At 39.1% G+C, this 21,989-nt stretch overlaps 1 protein-coding gene across 3 annotated transcripts in view; it reads right to left on the bottom strand.

Moving 5' to 3' along the window:
* Positions 1-21,989, bottom strand: part of ATP8B1 (ATPase phospholipid transporting 8B1) — a 95,447-nt gene that overhangs the window by 29,733 nt on the left and 43,725 nt on the right. For all 3 annotated transcript variants that reach the window (XM_026715318.2, XM_087927444.1, XM_087927443.1), the window contains exons 3-14: positions 21,172-21,269; positions 19,587-19,700; positions 18,986-19,084; positions 18,332-18,393; positions 12,251-12,323; positions 11,745-11,815; positions 10,566-10,648; positions 8,526-8,684; positions 7,828-7,916; positions 5,788-5,978; positions 3,236-3,444; positions 1,712-1,755 (exon numbers count right to left, since the gene is read on the bottom strand). In XM_026715318.2, coding sequence (XP_026571103.1) covers positions 1,712-1,755; positions 3,236-3,444; positions 5,788-5,978; positions 7,828-7,916; positions 8,526-8,684; positions 10,566-10,648; positions 11,745-11,815; positions 12,251-12,323; positions 18,332-18,393; positions 18,986-19,084; positions 19,587-19,700; positions 21,172-21,269 — 1,292 coding nt within the window. The remainder of the gene's footprint in view (positions 1-1,711; positions 1,756-3,235; positions 3,445-5,787; positions 5,979-7,827; positions 7,917-8,525; positions 8,685-10,565; positions 10,649-11,744; positions 11,816-12,250; positions 12,324-18,331; positions 18,394-18,985; positions 19,085-19,586; positions 19,701-21,171; positions 21,270-21,989) is intronic.

The raw sequence follows: 21,989 nt of genomic DNA, 5'->3' as shown, positions 1-21,989 counted from the left end.
ATACATGCCAAGTAGCCAAATTTCGATCAAGTGACCATAAGGGAAGCTACAATGGTTGTAAGTGTGAAAAACAGTCGGAAGTCAACTTTTTTCAGTGCTTTGTAACTTTGGACAGTTACTAAACAAATGATTGTAAGTTGAAGACTACCTGTATCGTAAGAGACTAGAAAAGTACTTCTGGTAAAAATAGCTCTTGACAGTCATTTGATTCCCAAGGCCATAACCTCTTAAAATTCCTCCAGGGTTACCAGCCACAAACAACGGAGGGCTCCTAGTCTAATTAATTTACAACCAAAGTAAAACATAAGTAGTGCCCACCTATACTGTGATTTATTGAACTGGGAATCATCAATAATCCACCAATGGAAAAAGATGCACTGGCTCAAATTTTCCATATGATAACACATTTTAAATTTGCCATATGCAATCCCACAAAGCTACCTATTTCAGGTAGCAAAATCATCATCATCATCATCACCATCATCTATGGCTTCCTTGAATCCTTGTAAATATTTTTTGTCAGGGCTAGTTAGATGGTCAACCGAATTTGCATTGTTTTACTCTATTTCCAATTTTATTTTCAGTTAATTTTAAGAACCTGTTGACACCAGTCAGAAGCAGGTTATGCAAGATGAGACAAACGGATTCTTTCCATTTTTGTAACCATCCATTTCTGCCTTTTTATAACCATCTGTTACTTGTCCCAACTTCTGCCAACCTAGCAGATCAAAAGCAAGTAGAAAAATAGGGACCACTCTGGTGGGAAGGTAACAGCATTCCGTGCACCTTCGGCATTTACTCATGACAGCCACATGACCATGGAGACGTCTTCAGACAGTGCTGGCTCTTTGGCTTTGTAATGGAGATGAGCCTGATTCCCCTAGAGTCAGAAACAACTAGCACGTATGTACAAGGGGAATCTTTGCCTTTAACTCTGCTTTAGATACGTTCACTGGCTCCAGAAAGGAGTGAAATTTGAGAAGAAAAGGGGAACGAGACAGAAAGACCAGATTTTCTTCATGTCTTGCATGAGGAATTTAATTTAGATTGATGCATCCAGTGCTTAAATTCTAAGTAAGTAAACCGAGCAAGGTGATATATATTCCAAGTATGATCTAGTTTGTCCCTGGGATCATAAATATTAGCTCACAGATAATGGATCACTACTCACCATCCAAGGTTCAAAAAGATATTCCTGTGCAGTCCATGGCCTACCCCGGTGATGGTGAACCTATGTCATGTCTGCCAGAAGTGGCAGGCAGAGCCATCTCTGCTGTCACATGAGCCATCACCCCAGCTCAGTTCCACTATGCATGTGCCTTCCGCCAGCCAGCTGATATTCAGATATCTGCGGCACATGCATGGGGGGCAGGGCACATGCGCAGGCGGGAGCATGGGGAGTCATGCACCCATGCGCAGAGGGTGGGGAGATCACGGGGGGATTGCATGTGCATTGCATGCACCCACTTTCGGCACGCAATGACAAAAAGGTTAGCCATAACTGCCCTACCCTATTAGAAACAGCATAAGCCTGCCTGCCCCTCTACACTTCTCTTTGAAGCGGTAAAAGACATACGCAGGAGATAGATTCTCTCTCCCGGAATTCTGCCAAATTTGCAGAGAGTCACTTTGGATAGTGAGAAGCATATTAATTTATTAACTAGATAAAAGTAAAATAAAAAATAAATAGTTTTATGCTGAAATTACTCACTTCTAAATGATTTTGCTCTTCACCTGTTTTATCCCTGCTGTCTCCTGAAAAGCAAAATAAAATATCAACTCTGGTGCAAGCGTTATCTTGTTTTATCAGAAGAACCTTCAACCTTTATCCTTCAACCATCTGCTTCTAAGAATACCGTAGGAAGTCAGCGATGCATAGAAAAAGACCCTGATGGGAATTTGCACAGCTGAGGCAAGATTATCAGCAGTTTCATCTTCCAGCTGTAACTCCATGTGGACATAGCCAAAAATATCTGGTAGATCAACCTAATCTTCTGCCGAGGGTTTCCAGGAGAAAGGGAAATTCTTGTTTGCACAGTTACCATCTGGTCATGCCATACTGTAAATATTCATTTGCCTAATGAATTCATTACAGTCACCCAAGGTTATTTTATCTTTGTGGTGGGCAATCTTGTAAATTAATCATACCAACCAGTGAAGGAATAGTTCATGGCATCATAGAGGTGGGGAGAGCTATTGGGAGTCTTTTGAATTTTCCTTTTTGCTTATTTCAGGAATCTAAATATAAGCATCCCACACTGATGCTTCCACTTGAACACTCAACAATCCAATAAAAAGGAGCCCACTGCCTTTTCCCTAACATTTGGAATCTGCCTTCTATTCCATGTTATGCATTTTGGAGCACGGGAGAACACTTCTATTGACATCCTTTCAGTGCTGCTGTAGCTGTCCACTGTAGTCTTTTATCACAGCTAACCATAAACAGCTCCTTCAATTTCTCTTCATACTGTGTTTCCCTGAAAATAAGATCGGGTCCTATATTAATTTTTGCTCCAAAAGACACATTAGGGCTTATTTTCTAGTTAGGTCTTATTTTGGGGAAAATATGGTACTAAATGCATCAGTGTGGCAGATGATCTTAACTGGGGCTTGAATATTGTTTGAGGTGTAGATACTCACTGAACTCAGTGCTTGATCTGGATTTTGAGTGAAGCCAAGCAGAAGGGAAATGTATAATTTAGAAATTATAATTTTGTGGATTTTATTCTAAAACAACATTTGCCTTTTTTGCAATCACATCATACTTCTGGCTCATACTTAACTTGAAATCAACTATTGCAACAATTTTTTTACAAGTATTAATTAACTAGATATCCCATATCCCATACCTGCGCGATTGATTTCTAACTAACGAACTTTGCACTTGTCTATCAAATTTCATACTGTTTTTTCAACCTATTTCTCCAAATTGGTTGATAATCTAGTTCAGAATTTCTACCTTTCAGGAAATTAGCTATTCTCCACAATTTTTTTAAATTATGTACCAATCTGATAAGCATCACCTCCATCTCATCAACCAGGTCATTAATGAAAATATTGAAGAATGGGGGACTTAACCTTGTGGCATCCTGTTTAATCCTCAGATCTTTTTAGTTTGATGAGGAACATTTGATGAACATCCTTTCAGTATGATTTTCATAGCAATCAATTATTTGGGTTTTTTTCTCCATACTGTGGATGTCTGGCAATCATTTGTAATAAAAACTGGATTTACCGTAGGTTTGTCCATTTATGCTACATTTTTTGAAGGTCATTATATTCTGTGTCAGTGTGCCTGTCTTGTCTGTGAAGACGTAGTGGATCTGTCCCAGCTGTTCATTCAAAGTGGTAGTTCTTGCTTTTGCAGCTGTATCCTTCTCTGGATAATACATCTGCAAGTCCCAGTTGATAAAATAACTTTGGCCCAGACGGATCACTTCAACACTAGAAAGCAAGAAACCACAAAGTTTATCCAGTTTTCAGAACTTCAGTGCACAAGAAACATTTAACAAGAATTGCGGACTTTTACAGAAGTACTAAGGAATGACCTGTCAATTTCAAACTGAATTGGATTTATGTCATTTTCATGCTTTTCAGTTGCCACACTGTATGGCAGGGGTCCCCAAACTTGGCAACTTTAAGACTTGTGGACTTCAACAGTTGAAATCCACAAGTCTTAAAAGTTGTCAAGTTTGGAGACCTCTCATGGGAACCAAGGTCATCCCTGCAGGTGTCAGATGAAAATAGGGGAGTGCCTAAGAAGCCCACCAATTGACTTTATTGGACAACGTGACTGGGGACATATGCTATTTTAATTATACTGTAAGCCTGGGGAATAATTAGAGTTGGTTTTGCATTTAAGCGTGCTGATACAATGTACCCAATAAAGAAGTCTTTTGAGGAAGAATCCCACCTTGGAGTTCTTATTTGTTTGGGCTCGTTAGTTGGAACCTTGACATGACCAATGCATCAAGCAATTTCTGAAGGGATTGTAGAAAACTATAGAATTTGTGAAATTTTTATAGATGCATTTTCATACATATTCCATTTTTAAACCTGGGGACAATTCCTGACAGACGGGGTGAGTTCCCTTCACCAAATATGTATATGTGTAGTGGCTCATCAGCCATCTGTGAATAATCTGGAGTCCCACACTGAGTAAATAAGAATGTGTGTCAATAATCAACTTTCCAACTCTTATGATTCTATAAATGCTAAGAAAAACTGTCTGGTATTCTAAATCCAAAGCCATTTTTAAATCAAAATACCCGTTTCATACATTAACATTTAGTGAGCCATGGTGGTGCAGTGGTTAGAATGCAGTATTGCAGGCTAATTCTGCCAACTGCCAACAATTTGATTCTTACCAGCTCAAGGCTGACTCAAACTTCCATCCTTCTAAGATCAGTAAAATGAAGACCCAGATTGCTGGGGGCAATATGCTGACTCTATAAACTGCTTAGAGAGGGCTGTAAAGCACAATGAAGCAGTATATAAGTCTAAGTGCTATTGTTATTTACAAACCTGCCAATTACCATATCCTAATCAGAGAAGAGACACGTTTTTCTGTTTCTCTTTAACTATTTTGGATATGCAAAGAAAGAAGAGAATAAAGACAGCAGCTTGTAACTGTATTTGTACAATATGCTAAATTTGGACTTGATTTACAAAATTAACGCAAGTGTCTCTGTGAATATCTTTGTTTACCCTATATATATTTATTTATTTGCTTTTTCCTCTTTTCTTTATAATTTTGTATATTTTTTCTTTGTTTTTTACATTTAATTTAAAAAGTTACTTAAAAATAAAATTAAACAAGTTAAATCTTCCTTAGGTTAGCATCTTGTACAATCCCAGCCAAGATAGTTGACTATCCCCTAGGCCTGCTTAAAGGATAAGATGTACCTCCATTGATGCAGGGGTCTTCAAACTTGACAGCTTTAAGACTTGTAGACTTCAACTCCCAGAATTCCTCCTCCAGTCATGTTAACTCAGGAATTTTGGGAGTTGAAGTCCACAAGTCTTAAACTGGCCAAGTTTGAAGACCCTTGGATTAAAGTATCAATGCAAGAGACGGTCCTGTCCAGCCAGTGAATCTGGAATCTATAATACTGTATTAAGATTCAGGATCAACTGCAGTGACATAGGATAATGTACTCTCTGTGTCCTTTCCTCTCTTTCAGAGGGAAAAAATGACCAAAGAGCAGAATGAAAGGATATCATTGTGTTTATAATTGTTCTTAAATTCAAAGTTGCCTTCCTTTTAGATAAATGTCATACTGTGGGAAAGAGTTTTAATACTTGTCTGCATCAACCTGTTTCCTCCTCTCCATATTTTGTGGGAGAAACGAGTGGAAAAGAATTTTTGTGGGATGAAATTTACAATCTACATGCCTCACACTTTATTTTAAAAAATTCTTTTAAACAAATAAATATCTCAAGCGTATTTTCATGAACACTTTTAGGCCCATATGCCCAGAGGTATTTTTTATACAATCTGAAATCTAGCCACTTGTCCAGAGAAATAGATGTCAGCTGGTTGGCAGAGGCCATCCTCAAAGACGAGAAATGTGGTAGAGAACAATTTCACCAATTTCCTTTCTAATAACTATAATAATAATAACTATTAGAAAATGAACTGGTGCAATTAAGTATTTTATGACTGCCCATGCCATCCTAGCCAAAAATAAATATTTACCTGCCCCCCCAAACAACTGGAATCTCTGATTTATTAGAACAACTTCAAGCTTATACTCAAACCATAATAAAAGTTCTTGTCTTTCTTACCTCACATAGAGGGATATGGGAACCATGGTGTTTAGCACAATGATGTAGCCCCAAAAGTTAAGGAAGCCACGGTATGAAGGGGAATTATCTTCACCATCATAGAGATACCAAGAAGAATTGCCAATTTGTTGTTCCCAGTAAGTGTGTCCAATAGCCAGACCAGCAGACTCCAGGATAAGTAGTACAAAAATCTGAAATGTAAATACAACCAAATCCATGTTTATGAAATAATATTCCATCCCCTAGATATCATGAAGAATCTCAGATTCACACACTGGTGCTTGAAGAGGGGAGAAAAACAGGTCTGCCATTGCTATTGCAAATGAGTTTAGAATGTTCTGTCCCAGAAAGAGATGTAGCACATCTAATGATTTGGGCAACTCAGCAGCACAAAGGCTGAACTAATATCAAAAATAAACGTGCCACCACTTTGTGCATTTGTTTGATATAAATCCAAACAATAAGATGAGAAACTGTATAGTACAGTGCACAAAATAAATAATTAGATGTACTTTTTAAAATATCCATAATCTTCACAGTGGCTTCCCATGACTCACTATTCAAATTCTATAAGAAACTACTAAAAGAGTTGGCCGCGCTTAGCTTGAAGAAGTAAATCTAAAGCAAAGGTGTCAAACTCAAGACCTGGGGGCCAGATCTGGCCGGCAGGGTGCTTAGACCTGGCCCATGGGCCTGCCTGGAAACAATGAAGAACCGGCCCATTAAGCCTGTACCAGCAAAAATGGAGCTCAGGAGGACCACACACGGTCTGCCCAGGCTTCGTTTTTGGCCACAATGGCTTCCTGCAGCCCTCTGCCAACAAAAAATAAGAGCTCCGGGAGGCCGCACACAGACCGCCCAAGCTCCCTTTTTAGCCGTGACAGCCCCCTTCAGCCCTCCTTCAACAAAAACAGAGCCAAAGCCGGCCTCACATGGCCTCCCCAAGCTCTGTTTTTGTTGGCAGAAGACTACAGGAGGCCGTCGCAGGCAAAAATGGAGCCTCGATGTGTGACATTGAGCAGGCCACGCCGATCCCAGCCATGGCCTGGCTACCCTCACCCCCCACCCCTGAGGTCAAACACCACCTGATGCAGCCCTCAATGAAATTGAGTTTGACACCCCTGGTCTAAAGTTAAGTGATAATAATCTGGTAATAATTTTTCAATAAGTGAGTTAGGCCGTCACAACGGAAAGAGTTTTAGAGTTGTCAAAAGGACAGAGCCGATTTCTGTTGCGGCCGGTGGCAAGACAAGGATCAATAGGTTGAACAGATTTTAGGAAGAACTTCATAACAGCAAGAGCCATTTCTCCCCTTTTAGGAGCAGCTGGCTGTTTCTTTCACTATTTCCATTAAAAAAGAGGTATTATGTAGAAGATGTGGATTTTATTTTGATTTTTTGCTTTTCTTGCTAAATAGGCTGCTGATCAATCGATATAGAGGTAGCCGTCCCTTATTGATTGGTCACTGAGCAAGAGTTCAAAGTTGTAACAGAGCCCTTCCACAAGGTACTTACAATCTGGTTGTGGAGTTTTGATGGCTACACATGGTTGGGCACATGGTTGCAATCTGAATGCTTGGCAACCAGCTCCTTTTTATGGCTGCTTGCAGGGTCACATCAAAGTGATTTTTGGCATTTTTTTTTGCCGGTTTCTGGCATTTACTTCAAGTTTTGGGCAAAAACATACCCATTGCATAAACTGGATTTGTTTATTGACTGCAGAATTTGTGTAATAATCCTTGCTTTAAAACAAAAGGCATAAAATCGGGTGTGATAATATGGTGACCTACTTAAAGACTGACAGGACTTACAGCCATAATTCCATGTCCAGTTATGGTTGTAAGTTGAGAACTATCTGTATTGATGCATTCCTTGCAAATATGGGTCCTGCATTCTATTTGACAGAACTGGTTGTAAGGAAACCAGAAGCTTTCTTCTTGATAAATATTTGACTTTAACAGATCAGTAAACAATTTTGTGCTACAGCTTTTGTTAACTCTAACTAAATACCGAAGAGGAAAACTAAACTGAAATATCTTACTGTGTACACCATATAATTCATAAGAGAGTCGATTTTGGTCCTTTTAAACCGTGTTTTCCCACTGTTCTTCATTATTTTTGTGTCAGCCCCTAAAATCACATAAAAACTACAGTGTAAATGTCATTATTTTCAGACACATATTAACAATACACATTTATTTTCTTAGGTGTATAATAAGAATATTTTGGCAACATATTATGTTGCATTATTTATCGTAGTCTTAACATGTCAAAAACTCAGAAGTGGTGGTATTCAGCAGGTTCTGATCAGTTCTGGAGAACTGGTAGCAGAGATTTTGAGTAGTCTGGAGAACCAGCAAATACCACCTCTGACTGGCCCCACCCCCATCTATTCTCTGCCTCCTGAGTCCCAGCTGATTGGCTGGGTCTTCTTTTGTTGCCCTGCACAGGAGAATGGAGCTGGAAAGAAGGTTAGTGGGGCCGGGAGGAAATGGGATTTTGCAGTAACCTTCCCCCAGGAGTGGGGAGGGAATGGAGATTTTACAGTATCCTTCCCCTACCACACCCATAAAGTCACACCCACCAAGCCACACCACGCTCACCAAGCCACGCCCACAGAACTGCTAGTAAAAAAAATTGAATCCCACCATTGCAAAAACTGAATATACATTTGTGAGAAAATGATCTCTTTTTACATAAAAAAGCCAGCAAGTGATATTTCATTCATTAGATAGATACCTGCAAAAATGACAAGTCCATGACATACTTCCGTGTTCCGGATTTTACAACCACGCAACAAAATTTTATCAGAGTCCAAAGCGTATCTCTTTCCTCGCCATATCAAGGTGCCTGTAAATTTATCTAGACGATTGTTGGGCTCTTCACACTCTACCAGGCCTAGATGGTTATTAAAAAAGAGCAGAAAGAGGAAAGAAAAGATTCTGGATCACAACATTGTACTTAAATATTTTCATGGCAGATTGCTCTACATGGCAAGTGAACGGTAGATGACATGCAATTCAAGTAATCCTTGCTTAGCTACCATAGTTGGGACTGGCAATTCAGTCATTATGCGAAGTGATTGCTAAGTGAAACTGTGGCTCTACTTATGATCTTATTTCAACTTTTCCAAGAAGGCCATAAATGTGAGGATTGGTCAAAGTTACTTTGACATCACTTCAAAACTGTATCACTAAACAAGGTAATGACTAAACAAAGCCTGCCTGTACTTCACACATACGGTAGTAATTACAGGGAATTACTCCTTTTCATACACATTTTAGAACAGGGCTGTCAAACTCGATTTCATTGAAGGCTGTATCAGGGTTGTGTTTGACCTTGAGGGGCCAGGGTGGGCATGGCCTGCTCGACATCACTCATGTTGGGGGCACCGGTAGTGGCCTGAGCACTCTGCCAGTGAAAATGGGCTCCTGAGCTCCATTATTGGCAGTGATGGCCTCCTGCAACCCTCTGCCAGCGAAAACAGAGCTCAGGAGGGCTCCATTTTAGCTGACAGAGGCACCGCAGGCCAGTCCTTTGCTGCTTCCAGGGTGGCCCCACAGGCCAGATCTAAGCACCCCACGGGATGGATCCGCCCTTCCCCCCGGTCATTGAGTTTGATACTCCTATTTTAAAGCCTCTTGAAAATGTTGCTTATAACTTTAGAAGGCTCTGGAAAAGGGCCTTACAAAATCTGAAGAATCCTAGTTAGAATCTGTATTTTGCACAACCTATTTGTATGAACATTTGTATGAACTTATTTAGCAGAACCAAGTTCTTATATACCACTTTGGAGACAAAGGATCATGGTCAGAATGACAATTAAGTTTATTACTATAATTACCGTTTGCTATTAAAGACTCGTGTCTCCGAACTTTCTATTCTCATGGTAGGGGTTAAAAAAGGAAGTACAGTAAAGCATTTTTCTTATATAAGAGCCAAGCTGTAAGGATGCATCTGTCTTTTAGGCCAGAGCAACGAGGAAGCAACAGTGAATATTTCCTTGAGGTCTAATGCCCCTAATGGTTAATAAGATAAAAGGTGTAAAGTATCCTGGCTTTCAGAACTGTTTTTACAAACAGCAGTAGCATAGGGAATTAAGAAGGAAGGACACTCTCTCCCCAAAGGAGATGGAGACATCTTATATGGAATGGGAGTTCTTCTCAAAGATAGTAAATCCAATTATGAATGGGCAATCCAACCATTGCCCATTTTCCCTCATTCAAAGTTCACGTCCGTCCTATTTAGAGGAGCCCTTAAATGTTCTCCTCCACATGGACCAGCTGGAAGGTTACTGGGAGAAGAACGCAGGGAATGAATTCCATGGCATTCTCACGAGGTTAGATGCAACTCATTGAATTTAGCAGAAATTTAATATTTTCCGCCCCATGATGTGCAATAGGAACACACATCAGTTTTTCTATCAATGTAAGCACCTCTTGCAGAATTTCATCTAATAAAGCAGTTTATGGAGAATTTTACAAACGACTGAGACACTCAGAATGTAGAAGCTAAGTAGCTACACAGAAAACAATATATGCTTTTTGTAATGGAAAAATGTTTCAAACTTAATGGCTTCTACTAAGAAATAAAAAGGAACAACAGGCCTAATGTTAATGGGGTTTTCTTGGTTATTGAGCCCTTGTTAAAATGTTTTTTTGGTATACACGTGAAAAAGTTCCTTATCTTAAAGACTGGATAAAAATCTTCGGGTTTGATGGAAGATAAATTTCTAAAGATAATTTAGAGATTAAAAAGGGAAAGTATGCTTGAACAAACCATCAAATACTGCAAGTGAACTTTCTTCCTGAAGGCACCTGTCTGTTACTTCCAGTGACATTTTGAACTTTAAGTTGGTTTCACTAGCAGAGAGAGAGAGAGAGAGAAAAAAGATAAGTTTCATTCGTCAAAGTTTAATAAGATAAATGAAGGATTTCAGTTCTTTTTTTAAGTTTGCTTAAGACTCTGCATTTATTTATTTTTGATTACATTTTGTCTTTTCTATTTTTCTGGTTATTTTATTTCAAATATGAATAAAGTAACAGTGGCAAAATCTATAGGCCTTCCCTGCATGATATCTCAAAATAAATTGTATTCCAATTTCTAGACGGGCCCCATGGCCAAGTAATTACACAATAGATTAAAAGCTGCTCTACTACTTCCTCCGTTAAATCTAATTAACAGAATGCATTTTATTAACAAAGCAGACTAGTACATTGCATGGGATGGTTAGAGATATAATATTGTGGTTCATAGTTATTTGGCAGAATTACATCATTTTCCTGAGGAAAATAAAACATAAAGCAGTTTTTTAAAAAACAAACTTGCTGAATAGACTTGATGAAAATAGGTTTTGAATGAGAATGGGAACTACTGCATATAGAACCAGCATATAAAATTTTCCTCTTTTTTTGTCATTGTATCACAATGGGAAATGGCTGCTTATGGCTGTTCGGGTCACCCTGTTCATGTTATTTATGCGGTGATTATACTATTGAACCAAATTAGAGAGCAACAGCTAACAAAACAAACTCAACCACAAGAGTGATAAATTTCTTCTTTAAAAGAAGAAGCACTAGCCTCATCATAATTTACAAGAAAAAAACACAATTTATAAATTTTGACAGATTGGTCATGCTATATTTCTCTCACTTATATTTTATATGCTTCAAACAGAATTAGATGTGTAATTATAAAAAGCAAGATCTACGTATATTCTCAATAATAAACTGTAATGTACAAACAATATACAGTACTATTTTAACAACATTACTTCAGCTTCATTCATGTCCTATACATGCAAAATGGAATAAAAGATAAAATTGTAAAATATAATATTTTAATATTTAAATATGTCCCCTAAAATCCCTTCTGTAAGAATGTAACTCTGTTGTTAAGACAGCCCACAAGCAATATTTTGGGCATGTTTGGAGAATGAAAGTGAGAATAAAAACTTACCCATCTAATTCAGCTGTTTCTACGTAACAAAAGCTATTGGGTTCTGAACTGGACAACAATAAAATATCAGCCTAGTTAAATAAAGAAAATGAATTAAATGTACATAAGCATGACATTTCAATTTTCAGTGTAAACTTATACCAGGGGGGGATTGAACTGGTGTTACTACTGGTTCAGCAACGTACATCTTGTGTGCTGTGCATGTAAAAAATCTTAAACTATGCCCCCCAGACAGCTGAAAAGCGCTGTGCGTGGGCGCGCAGTGTTTGAAAAGCCTCTTTTTCCCTTCTTTTTCAACCCCAGTTGTGCCACGCAAAGCAGCTGAGGTTGAAAAAGCAGAAAATAAAGGACAGGTAAGAGCCCGGGCAGGCGGGTGGGCCAAACAGCAGCAGATACAGAACCGGTTTGGTGTCTGCTGCTCTTCAGAGCTACCAGTTCTATAGACCCTGGCAGAACCGGTAGCATCCTACCCCTGATTTATACACCTTCAAAGCTTTTGTACTTACAGGAACAAAGGCATTTTTCCCCAGACGGATGATATCACCAACTGCAATGTCTTTCCATTTTGTGTTCTGAAAACTAAGTAACAAGATATTTACATATAGAAATGTGTTCATTATACATGTAGAAGTAAAATTATAATGTCATAATTATTAAAGAAAAGCCTCTGTATTTTGCTCCAAAAATGTATAGACTAATAATACAAACTTCCCTATAAAAAATATTTAGCCTGTATACTGAACACTGTATTTATGATTCAGGGGACAATATTTTTCAGCAGTGAGCATCACTGTGCCATTTCGCATAATACAAGAAGTGTGAAAAGAAATAATTATAGTTTATTATTTCTAAATTTCATGTTCTCTTTCTCATTTAAATATTGACCTCCTTCTTATTACAGAAAGTTAAAAAAACATTTGGCCATACATACCCCTAAATGTACAGGATTATAGATACTGGTTTAAAATATGTAATTGTTTTATTTTTCTTATGAACAAAGGCAAATATACATGTCACAGGATAATGTTGCAAGATTCTGTGAGTCATATCTATTGGTTGATTGGTGTGTTGATGGCTGGCGATTGGGTGTTGTTTCCTCACGTTGGCAAGCCCTAGGCTCCTAAGTACTTGACAAGTTGGCGGTAAATCAGCACTCCTGTTAATTGACAAGGGGTCTGTTTCCCTGGCTTCATGCTTGACCACCAGTTTATCAAGTACTTAGGAGCTGAGGGCTTCACAGCACAAGGAAACAACAGTCAATTGCCAGCCATCAACACATCAGTCAACCAATAGGAAGGCACCACATATTTAAAGCACAGCACAGAATAGTCCAAAGAACATATTCCAGTAGAGAGAAGTTCCCTGAAGATGGGCTCCAGCACGAATCTGAAAACTTGGAAGAGTTTTCTGGTCCCACTGACCGATCCAGATTGGATCTTGATTTTTCTTCTTCAATTTATTACTTCAAAAAAAATGACATTAAAATAATTCAGCTATGCAACATTCAGGGAAACTGTTTATTTAGTTGGTATGCACGTGGCTGAAAATTATCTAATGACTGGCACCAATTCACTGCTGTGTAAACATGAGACTTTTACAAACTGGATTCAAGTCAGATTACTAGTTCAATTCAAATTAAGCTGATCAGATTTAAAACACTGATCCAGTCTAAACTTCCAAATCAATTCAAATTAAATCAAACCAGATTGAAAGCTAAAAGCAATGGTGTGTTTGTACAAAACCAGTGCTGTTGGTTAAATGAAGCAATCTTTTAATTTCAGAAATCAGGTTCAGAAATTTGCCTGAATCTGAGAATCAAATATTTGCATGATAGACAGAAATGAAACATTTAACAACTTCAAATATCATGAATATAATCCTACACTTGAAATGTTTCACTAACTGGGAAGTTAGCATGTGTGCCCAGGGTACCCTCATTTTTCCTGCCTCCCCTTCCCAAGTTAATAACCATTGCAAATGTAGAAAACATACACACACACACACACACACACACACACACACACAAAAACTGGACAAACCAACAAGAGAATAAATGCACGCATCGCAGAACACAAAAACACAGTCAGAAGAGAAGAAAATACTTCCTCCCTTTTCCAGCACCTTAAAGCCACAGGACATGAAATTAATTCTGAAGGAACCAAATTAATATCCAATACTGAACACTCCAGCAAGAGAATAATCAGGGAAGCCCTTGAGATAGAGAAACACCCCCATGACATGAATAGACGGGATGATACCTCCCGCCTACCAGACATCTGGAAGCTAGCCCTCACCAACAAACGAGTCCCAGCCACGAAAACCAATACCAGACCCAAAACAACACGGGACACCACCGCCAATCCCCCTCATCAGACCCAGGCCCAAGCCCATCCTATAAACGAAGGACAACCACCATCCAGAAAACAGACCACGGCTGCTTCACCAGCTGTCGCACCCCCCCGACCCCAAAACCAAACAAGCTGACACACGCCAAGAACACAGACCCAGACCCCAAACTTGAAGCCAGACTAAAACCCAGAATGCTACATCACAGCCACCTGCTCAGGATATCACATCAGAAAACCCAGGAAACTACACCACAAGAACTCAAGAAGTTGCAACACAGCAAATGACCCAGGATATCACAGCACAAGACCAAGGATACCACAGCAATAAATCTCACAAGGTCATCACACAACCCATTACCCAAGTCGTTACTACACAGGAGGCTAATGCAAAAGAGATCAAAACACAAACGACCCAGGAGATAACGCAGGACACAGGATACCACAAAAGAACTCACAAGCCCATCACACAACCCATTACCCAAGCTGTTAAAACACAAGAGGCTAATGGAAAAAAGATCACTACAAAACAAACAACCCAGGAGATTACAACACAAGATCCAGGATATCTCCACAACAAAACTCACAAGACCATCACACAGCCCATTATACCAACATCAACTCCATCAACCAATCAAGAGGCAGCAGCGCAGCCAACCAGCCCAACACACCAGCCCCCACCACCAGTATTTATAGTGAGACGGCAGCTCCAATCACATACTGCTTGCACTGGCACGAAGCTGAAAGCACCAGCCTGAGGATGGTGAGTGGGACCTCGCCGAAACATTGCCAAGATACTCTTAATCTTACATGGGAAAAGACCCAAACACACCTAGACCTACATACCTGTACCCATGAAAATCTATGATTGAGATATATATATATATATATATATATATATATATATATATATATATATATATATATATATATATATATTTATTTATATTTATATATATATATATATATATATATTTACAGAAGCCTGATGATGGCAGATGAGATTCTGCCGAAACGTTGCTACAACTTTAAAAGCACAACTACAATGACGTGGGAAAATACCCGAACAAAGCTGAATGCCATACATGTAAGTACCCATGAAAACTTAAGAAAACACACACACACACACACACACACACACACACACACACACACATATATGGTGTTCAGCTTTGTTCGGGTATTTTCCCACGTCATTATAGTTGTGCTTTTAAAGTTGTAGCAACGTTTTGGCAGAATCTTATCTGCCATCATCAGGCTTCTGTATTGTGTTCCCACAACTATATATATATATATATATTTTCGTAGATTTTCACGGGTACAGGTATGTAGGTCTTGGCATGTTCGGGTCTTTTCCCATGTAAGATTGTGAGCATCTTGGCAACGTTTCAACAAGGTCCCACTTGCTATCTTCAGGCTGGTGCTTTCAGCTTCGTGCTTGTGTGAGCAAAGCATAATCAGAGCTGCCGTCTCCCTATATATACTGGTGGGGAGGTTGGTTGTGTTGTCATTTCTTGATTGGTTGATGGAGCTGATGTTTGCAGATTGGCTGGCTTTTTCGTAAGAACATGTGTGGCTGAGGATTGGCTGTTTGTCTATCAGCCTCCTGGGTCGTAATGACCTGGGTCATGGGCTGTATGATAACCTTCTGAGTTCTATTGTTGTGACATCCTGGGTCTTGTGCTGTAATTTCCTGGGTTGTTGGCTGTGTTGCAACATCCTGAGGTTTTGTGGTATAACCTCCTGAGTTCTGTGATGTGATATCCTGAGCGGGTGGCTGTGATGTGATGTTCCGGGTTTTGGTTTGGCTCTGAGTTTGAGGCCTGGATATGTGTTCATGGCATGCGTCCGTTTGCTTGGGGATTAGGGTGTGTGGCAGCTGGTGATGCAGCCGTGGTCTGGTTTCTGGACAGTGGTTGTCTTTCGTCTATGGGATGGGTTTGGGTTTGAGTCTGGTGAGGGAGAATGATGGTGGTGTCGTGTGTTGTTTTGGGTCCGGTGTTGGTTTTGAGGGAACCAAATTAATCTCCAATACTGAACACTTCAACAAGAGATTAATCAGGGAAGCCATTGAAATAGAGAAACACCCCCTTAACACGAATAAACGGGACGATGCCTCCTGCCTACCAGACATCTTGAAACTAGCCCTCACCAACAAACGAGTCCCAGCCATGAAAACCAACACAGGACCCAAAACAACACATGAACCCACCACCATTCTCCCTCTCCAGAATCAAACCCAAACCCATCCCATAGATGAAAGACAACCACCATCCAGAAACCAGACCACGGCTGCATCACCAGCTGCCACACATGACAGGCACAAGCACGAAGCCGAAAGCACCAGCCTGAGGATGGCGAGTGGGACCTCATTGAAATGTTGCCAAGATGCTCTCAATCTTACACGGGAAAAGACCTGAACACGCCAAGACCTGCATACCTGTACCTGTGAAAATCTACGAAAACATACACACACACACACACACACACACACACACACACACACACACACACATATATATATATATATATATAATTATATAAGGTAGATCTTTGGTTGTTCGGGTTTTCTCCCGCGTAAGATTTGAAGTATCTAGGCAACGTTTCGATGAAGTCTCATTCATCATCTTCAGGCTTCTGTCTCCAGCTCTGTGCTTCTCAGAGTAATGGAGATTGCAGCTGCTTCCTCCTTTTAACTGCCAGTGGGGGTGGAACTTGATTGGGTGGGGGCTTGGCTGTGTTCTGATTGGGTGGGGGTGTGTTCTCATTGGTAGGGGTTTGGCTGTGTTCTGATTGGTTGGGGGTTAGCCGTGTTCTGATTGGTTGGAGGCGTGTTCTGTTCAGGAGGGGGCTTGGTTGTGCTCAGGTTAGTTTTAGTTGCTGGGGATTTGAGCTGGAGAGTTGTGATCTTGCTGTTTGGCTTCTAGTTCGTGGTCCTGCTGCATCTTCATAGTGGGTGTTGGTTTGCTTCATGTATGGCTCAGAGGGGTTTGAAGTGGGTAGTGATGCAGCTGCAGTGCAGCTTCTGGTCCATGGTCGTTTCTCATTTTCTGAATGGGTGGGAGTCTGTTTTCTACATGGAAGTGTGGTGGTGGCATCTTGTGTGGCTCTCATGGGTGTGGGTCCAGTGTCCTTCTTCATGTTAGGTACTCGTCTGTTCATGAGGGCGGGTTTCCAAATGGCTGGAAGGCGGGAGGTGTCATCTCGTTTGTTCATGCTGTGTGGGCGTTTTTCTATCTCTATGGCTTCTCTGATTATTCTGCTGTTGAAGTGTTCGGTTTTGGCGATAGTTCTGGTATTTTTAAAATCAATTTCATGTCCTGTGGCTTTGAGGTGTTGGACCAGGGAAGAGGTCGTTTCTTCTTTTTTGATTGAGTTCTTATGTTCTTCAATGCGTGCGCTTATTCTTCTGTTAGTTTGTCCAATGTATGTGTTAGGGCAGGCTGTGCAGGGGATTTCGTATACTCCTTGGTTTTCTAATTCGATTTTGTCTTTGGGGTTTCTTAGGATGGTGGATATTTTTTTGTTTGTGCAGAATGCTGTTTTGATGTTGTGTTTTTGGAGGATCTTGCTAATTTTGTCTGTAGTGCCTTTTATATATGGGAGGAGGGCTTTTCCGTTTTCTTGTTCTCTGTCTTGGATTTTGGTTGGGGCTTCTTTTTGGATTAGGATTAGAAACGACCATGGACCAGAAGCTGCACTGCAGCTGCATCACTACCCACTTCAAACCCCTCTGAGCCATACATGAAGCAAACCAACACCCACTATGAAGATGCAGCAGGACCACGAACTAGAAGCCAAACAGCAAGATCACAACTCTCCAGCTCAAATCCCCCAGCAACTAAAACTAACCTGAGCACAACCAAGCCCCCTCCTGAACAGAACACGCCTCCAACCAATCAGAACACGGCTAACCCCCCAACCAATCAGAACACAGCCAAACCCCCTACCAATGAGAACACACCCCCACCCAATCAGAACACAGCCAAGCCCCCACCCAATCAAGTTCCACCCCCACTGGCAGTTAAAAGGAGGAAGCAGCTGCAATCTCCATTACTCTGAGAAGCACAGAGCTGGAGACAGAAGCCTGAAGATGATGAATGAGACTTCATCGAAACGTTGCCTAGATACTTCAAATCTTACGCGGGAGAAAACCCGAACAACCAAAGATCTACATATAAATACCCGCGAGAACCTCAGAAAACATAATTATATAATTATATAGAAATCTCACTGTAGTACCTCTTGCCCTTGATTACATCACATGTTCGATTGTTAATTTCATTGTCCATCCGATGCCGTGCCTAAAAGGAGAAATAAATGAAAGAAGATTAAAAAGACTCTCATTATTTTAACATAAAGAAGTTTTAATAATGATCATAATATTGAAAATATCACTTCTCCCACAAGATCTCTTCCTACTTTTGTTGGATGGGGATAAGGCATCAAATATTTCAGAGGACCATAAGCAGAAAATAATAATAATTCAGGCAATTAAATAATTGCTTATCAGGAAGGTACCCACATAATAATTGCAAAAGATAATTATTTATTTATCTTGTTTTTATCCCACCTTTATTACTTTATAAGTAACTCAAGACAGTGAATAAATTTTATACTCCTTCCTCCTCCTATTTTCTCCACAAAAACAACAACCTTCTGAGTGGATTGGGGTATGAGGGAATGACTGACCCAAACCCACCTAGCCGTCTTGAACTCCTAAAGTGGGACTAGAACTCTCAGTCTCCTGGTTTCTAAGCCAGCACCTTAACCACTACAACCAAACTGGCTCTTTTGAGAAGTAAAGTCATGCCTTTCCTTTTTTAAATTTAATTTAATTTAATCACTCTTAATAGTTTTTTTTTTAAGTGAATAGCAAAGGAGAAACATTCTTACAATATCGTCCACTAGATCTTTAACTGCAGTGATACCCAAGACCAGGAGTAACGGAACCAATGTAGTATACCAAGACAGAGTTGTTATCTGAGGAATTGTCTGCAGTGAAAAGAACAAAACCCTTCAGTTAATTATTTTTGTAAGGCACCACATAGATATCCCAAGTCATTTATGTATTTTAGATAGATTCCTGATGGCAGATTATGCTATTCCTCTTAGGAGGATGTTAAAGGTTAACAGCGGTGAAGCAAGAAAACTCCTTTCCCTAGCAGGAAGTACTGATTTTTGGTATTAACACAAAAATGCTCCATTATTGCACTTGCCCTCAGGGGCTAAGATGTGTGTCTGTCTATAAGCTGAACAAGGAAATTAGGATCAGGTTGCTACACGTTCCGATGTTGCTACACGCAATTTGTTTTCTGAAAATTAGCATTTCCCACTTCCCTCATGCGGTTAAAACCACAAAGTCCTAGAATCCAGTCTCCCAGATTATCATCCATTTTACACTGGTGGTGGATGTATACTGAGTCAATCTGCAACTCTAAAATTGACTATAAAGGGGGCTTGCTTACTCCATAATAAATGTCAACATTTACTATACCTGTAAAATAAGTAGAATAAGAAAATAGAAATTGGCAATTCTTTTAAACTGTTCATACAAATTCAATGGCAGAAAGGTAATTGGGTTATACTTGTAGGTTTTGATGGCGTTCCCCTGTGGAAGACAAAAAAAAATCACTTTAGTTAAAGCATTAATACAGAAATCATATCAATTCATTTTGTACTTTAAATAAAACTTTATTAACCAAAGTGATTTGATATGCAAGTGTATTACACAAACCAGACTATTCTGAAACAGTCTTCGGGATTTTAATGTTTTGCAAAAAGTCTTATGCCACCACATATTATTCCACATAAAAAAAATAAAAATAAAACCCACTTTAAAAAGGCATTGAAGGGATCAAGCTTTTCCCACTTGATCAAATATTGGAAAGCTGCCTTGGGAACCCTAAGCAACCCCCATTCCTGGCTTATTTCATAAATGGATTTCATAAATATTCTCTGCAATCATTACTTTTGGAAGTGTTGAGGTTTTTTAAGTATACAAAGGAATTTTCATAAACTCTGCTGCTCAATTTGCTCAGAATGACTCAGCCTTCTATCCTTCCGAGGTGGGTAAAATGAGGGCCCAGATTGTTGAGGGCAATAGGCTGCCCCTGCAAACTATTTAGAGAGGGCTGTAAACCACTGTGAAGCGGTATATAAGTCTAAGTGCTATTGCTATTGCTACTCTTAACAGTTTCAATCAACAAACTAGTCTCAACGTTGGGAATTTAATACCTTGTTTTTCATTTTTAATAAAAGCATTTGGAACAGAAAATTAAACCTTGGAAGAATTCTTCTTAATCAAGACAATTTTAACTTTCTCCATATTAAAAAAAAACTGTACATTTTTCTAAATCCCTGAGTAATATTTTTACATAGGAGTCTATTGTTTCTTTCTCAAATATATACCCACCTATGGAACCTTTTTACCATGAAGTTAAATCTTATTATTTGGTAGATATGTTGCTTTTCTTCCTCTGCTAAATTCCATGTCAATGTATGAGTTATTTCATTAATTTTAATTAAACTAAAATACAAGGAAATCACCTCCAATTTAGCTCTAAACACCAACTTTGAAAGTGCAGCTTCCAAAAGGCCAAACTGAATTCTCTGGCACAAAAAAAGTTAATGGCATTTAGAAAATAATTAAGTAATTCAAACTGCAAAGGTGATTTTTCTTTTTTTTGACAAGTTCTCATTTGAGAACGAAACAGAAAACAGCAATCTTAGGATTGATGAAAACTCCAGTGTACCAACCGCTAGGCTCTTTAACTATGTTAAATGCCAGCTGCAATGCATGAATACTACATGAAAATGAAGATAAGCTTAACCGAGGAATCCAATTTCTTTTTTCTCCTGGATATTTCTGCATATTTGCTAGACAAAGTGGCTAAATACACTAGAGTAAGAACTGCACTCAAATATATCTAGAAAGTGCTACTTTCAGAAAGTCTGGACTAATGAATCCATGACTGTACAAAAATTCAAACAATTAATCAATTAAGATTTCTCTTTCGATGAGAGGCTTAAGAACTATTGGAAAGAAACTATTACCGGTACATATAGAGGTGTTTACCTACCGCATATTTACTTTTCTGAATACAAAGGAATATTGTTTCCTTAAATTGGGGTTGCTCATAGAAAGCTCTGTCATTTGCTTTAACTTGCCAGCTGCAATCTGAAAACACAGCAAAATATTTAATTTGTAAATAATTGGAAGTAATGAACAGGTTTTCATTACTGTATTAAGTGGGAGTGTACATGCCTCCCCCCCCCTTTTTTTAAATCTCAAAGCAGCATTTACAACGCTCAAAAGGCAAAAGTTCTGCATTATATCCTTGATTTTGCATACATTCAGAAATATCTGTTCAATTTTGCTTCTATAAATGCAAACTAGCAGTACTGGTGAACCAACAAAATATGTAGTATTGACAGAGAAATGCTAAAAGTGGGAGAACAGGATAGCTGCTGAATGGTAAAATTAATTTTACCTGGAGGGGAAAAAAGGACACCTTACTGAAAAGAACCACAGTTACGTCATCCATTTGTTCTGTTTTTAACTGAAAAGCTTATTGAAAAGTTATTGTAATAAGGCATCTATTTGCTATGCAGTTACTAAATCCAATTGAAAAATTGACATAATCTAATCATTGTTTTTCTGTGCTTTAATCCTTATTCGCATAAGTATTTATTATTTGTTTATAATATCCTCAAAAAATGTATCTCAATTATTGTGTTGAATTTTGATGGAAGAAAAATCTCCTTGATAATCTCTTCCTTGCTGCAAATGTTCTGAATTAATTATTGACTTTTGATGATGGAAGGTTTTTTTGTGTTCATCAAACTAGGCATGGAAAAGTTAAAGGTCCCAGGAATCTAAGAAGACCTAAATTAGATT

The sequence above is a fragment of the Pseudonaja textilis genome, chromosome 2 (assembly GCF_049901715.1).
Source record: "Pseudonaja textilis isolate UNSWEBS1 chromosome 2, rPseTex1.2, whole genome shotgun sequence".
Lineage (NCBI taxonomy): Eukaryota > Metazoa > Chordata > Lepidosauria > Squamata > Elapidae > Pseudonaja > Pseudonaja textilis.
This window is presented reverse-complemented; position numbering and strand designations above follow the sequence as displayed.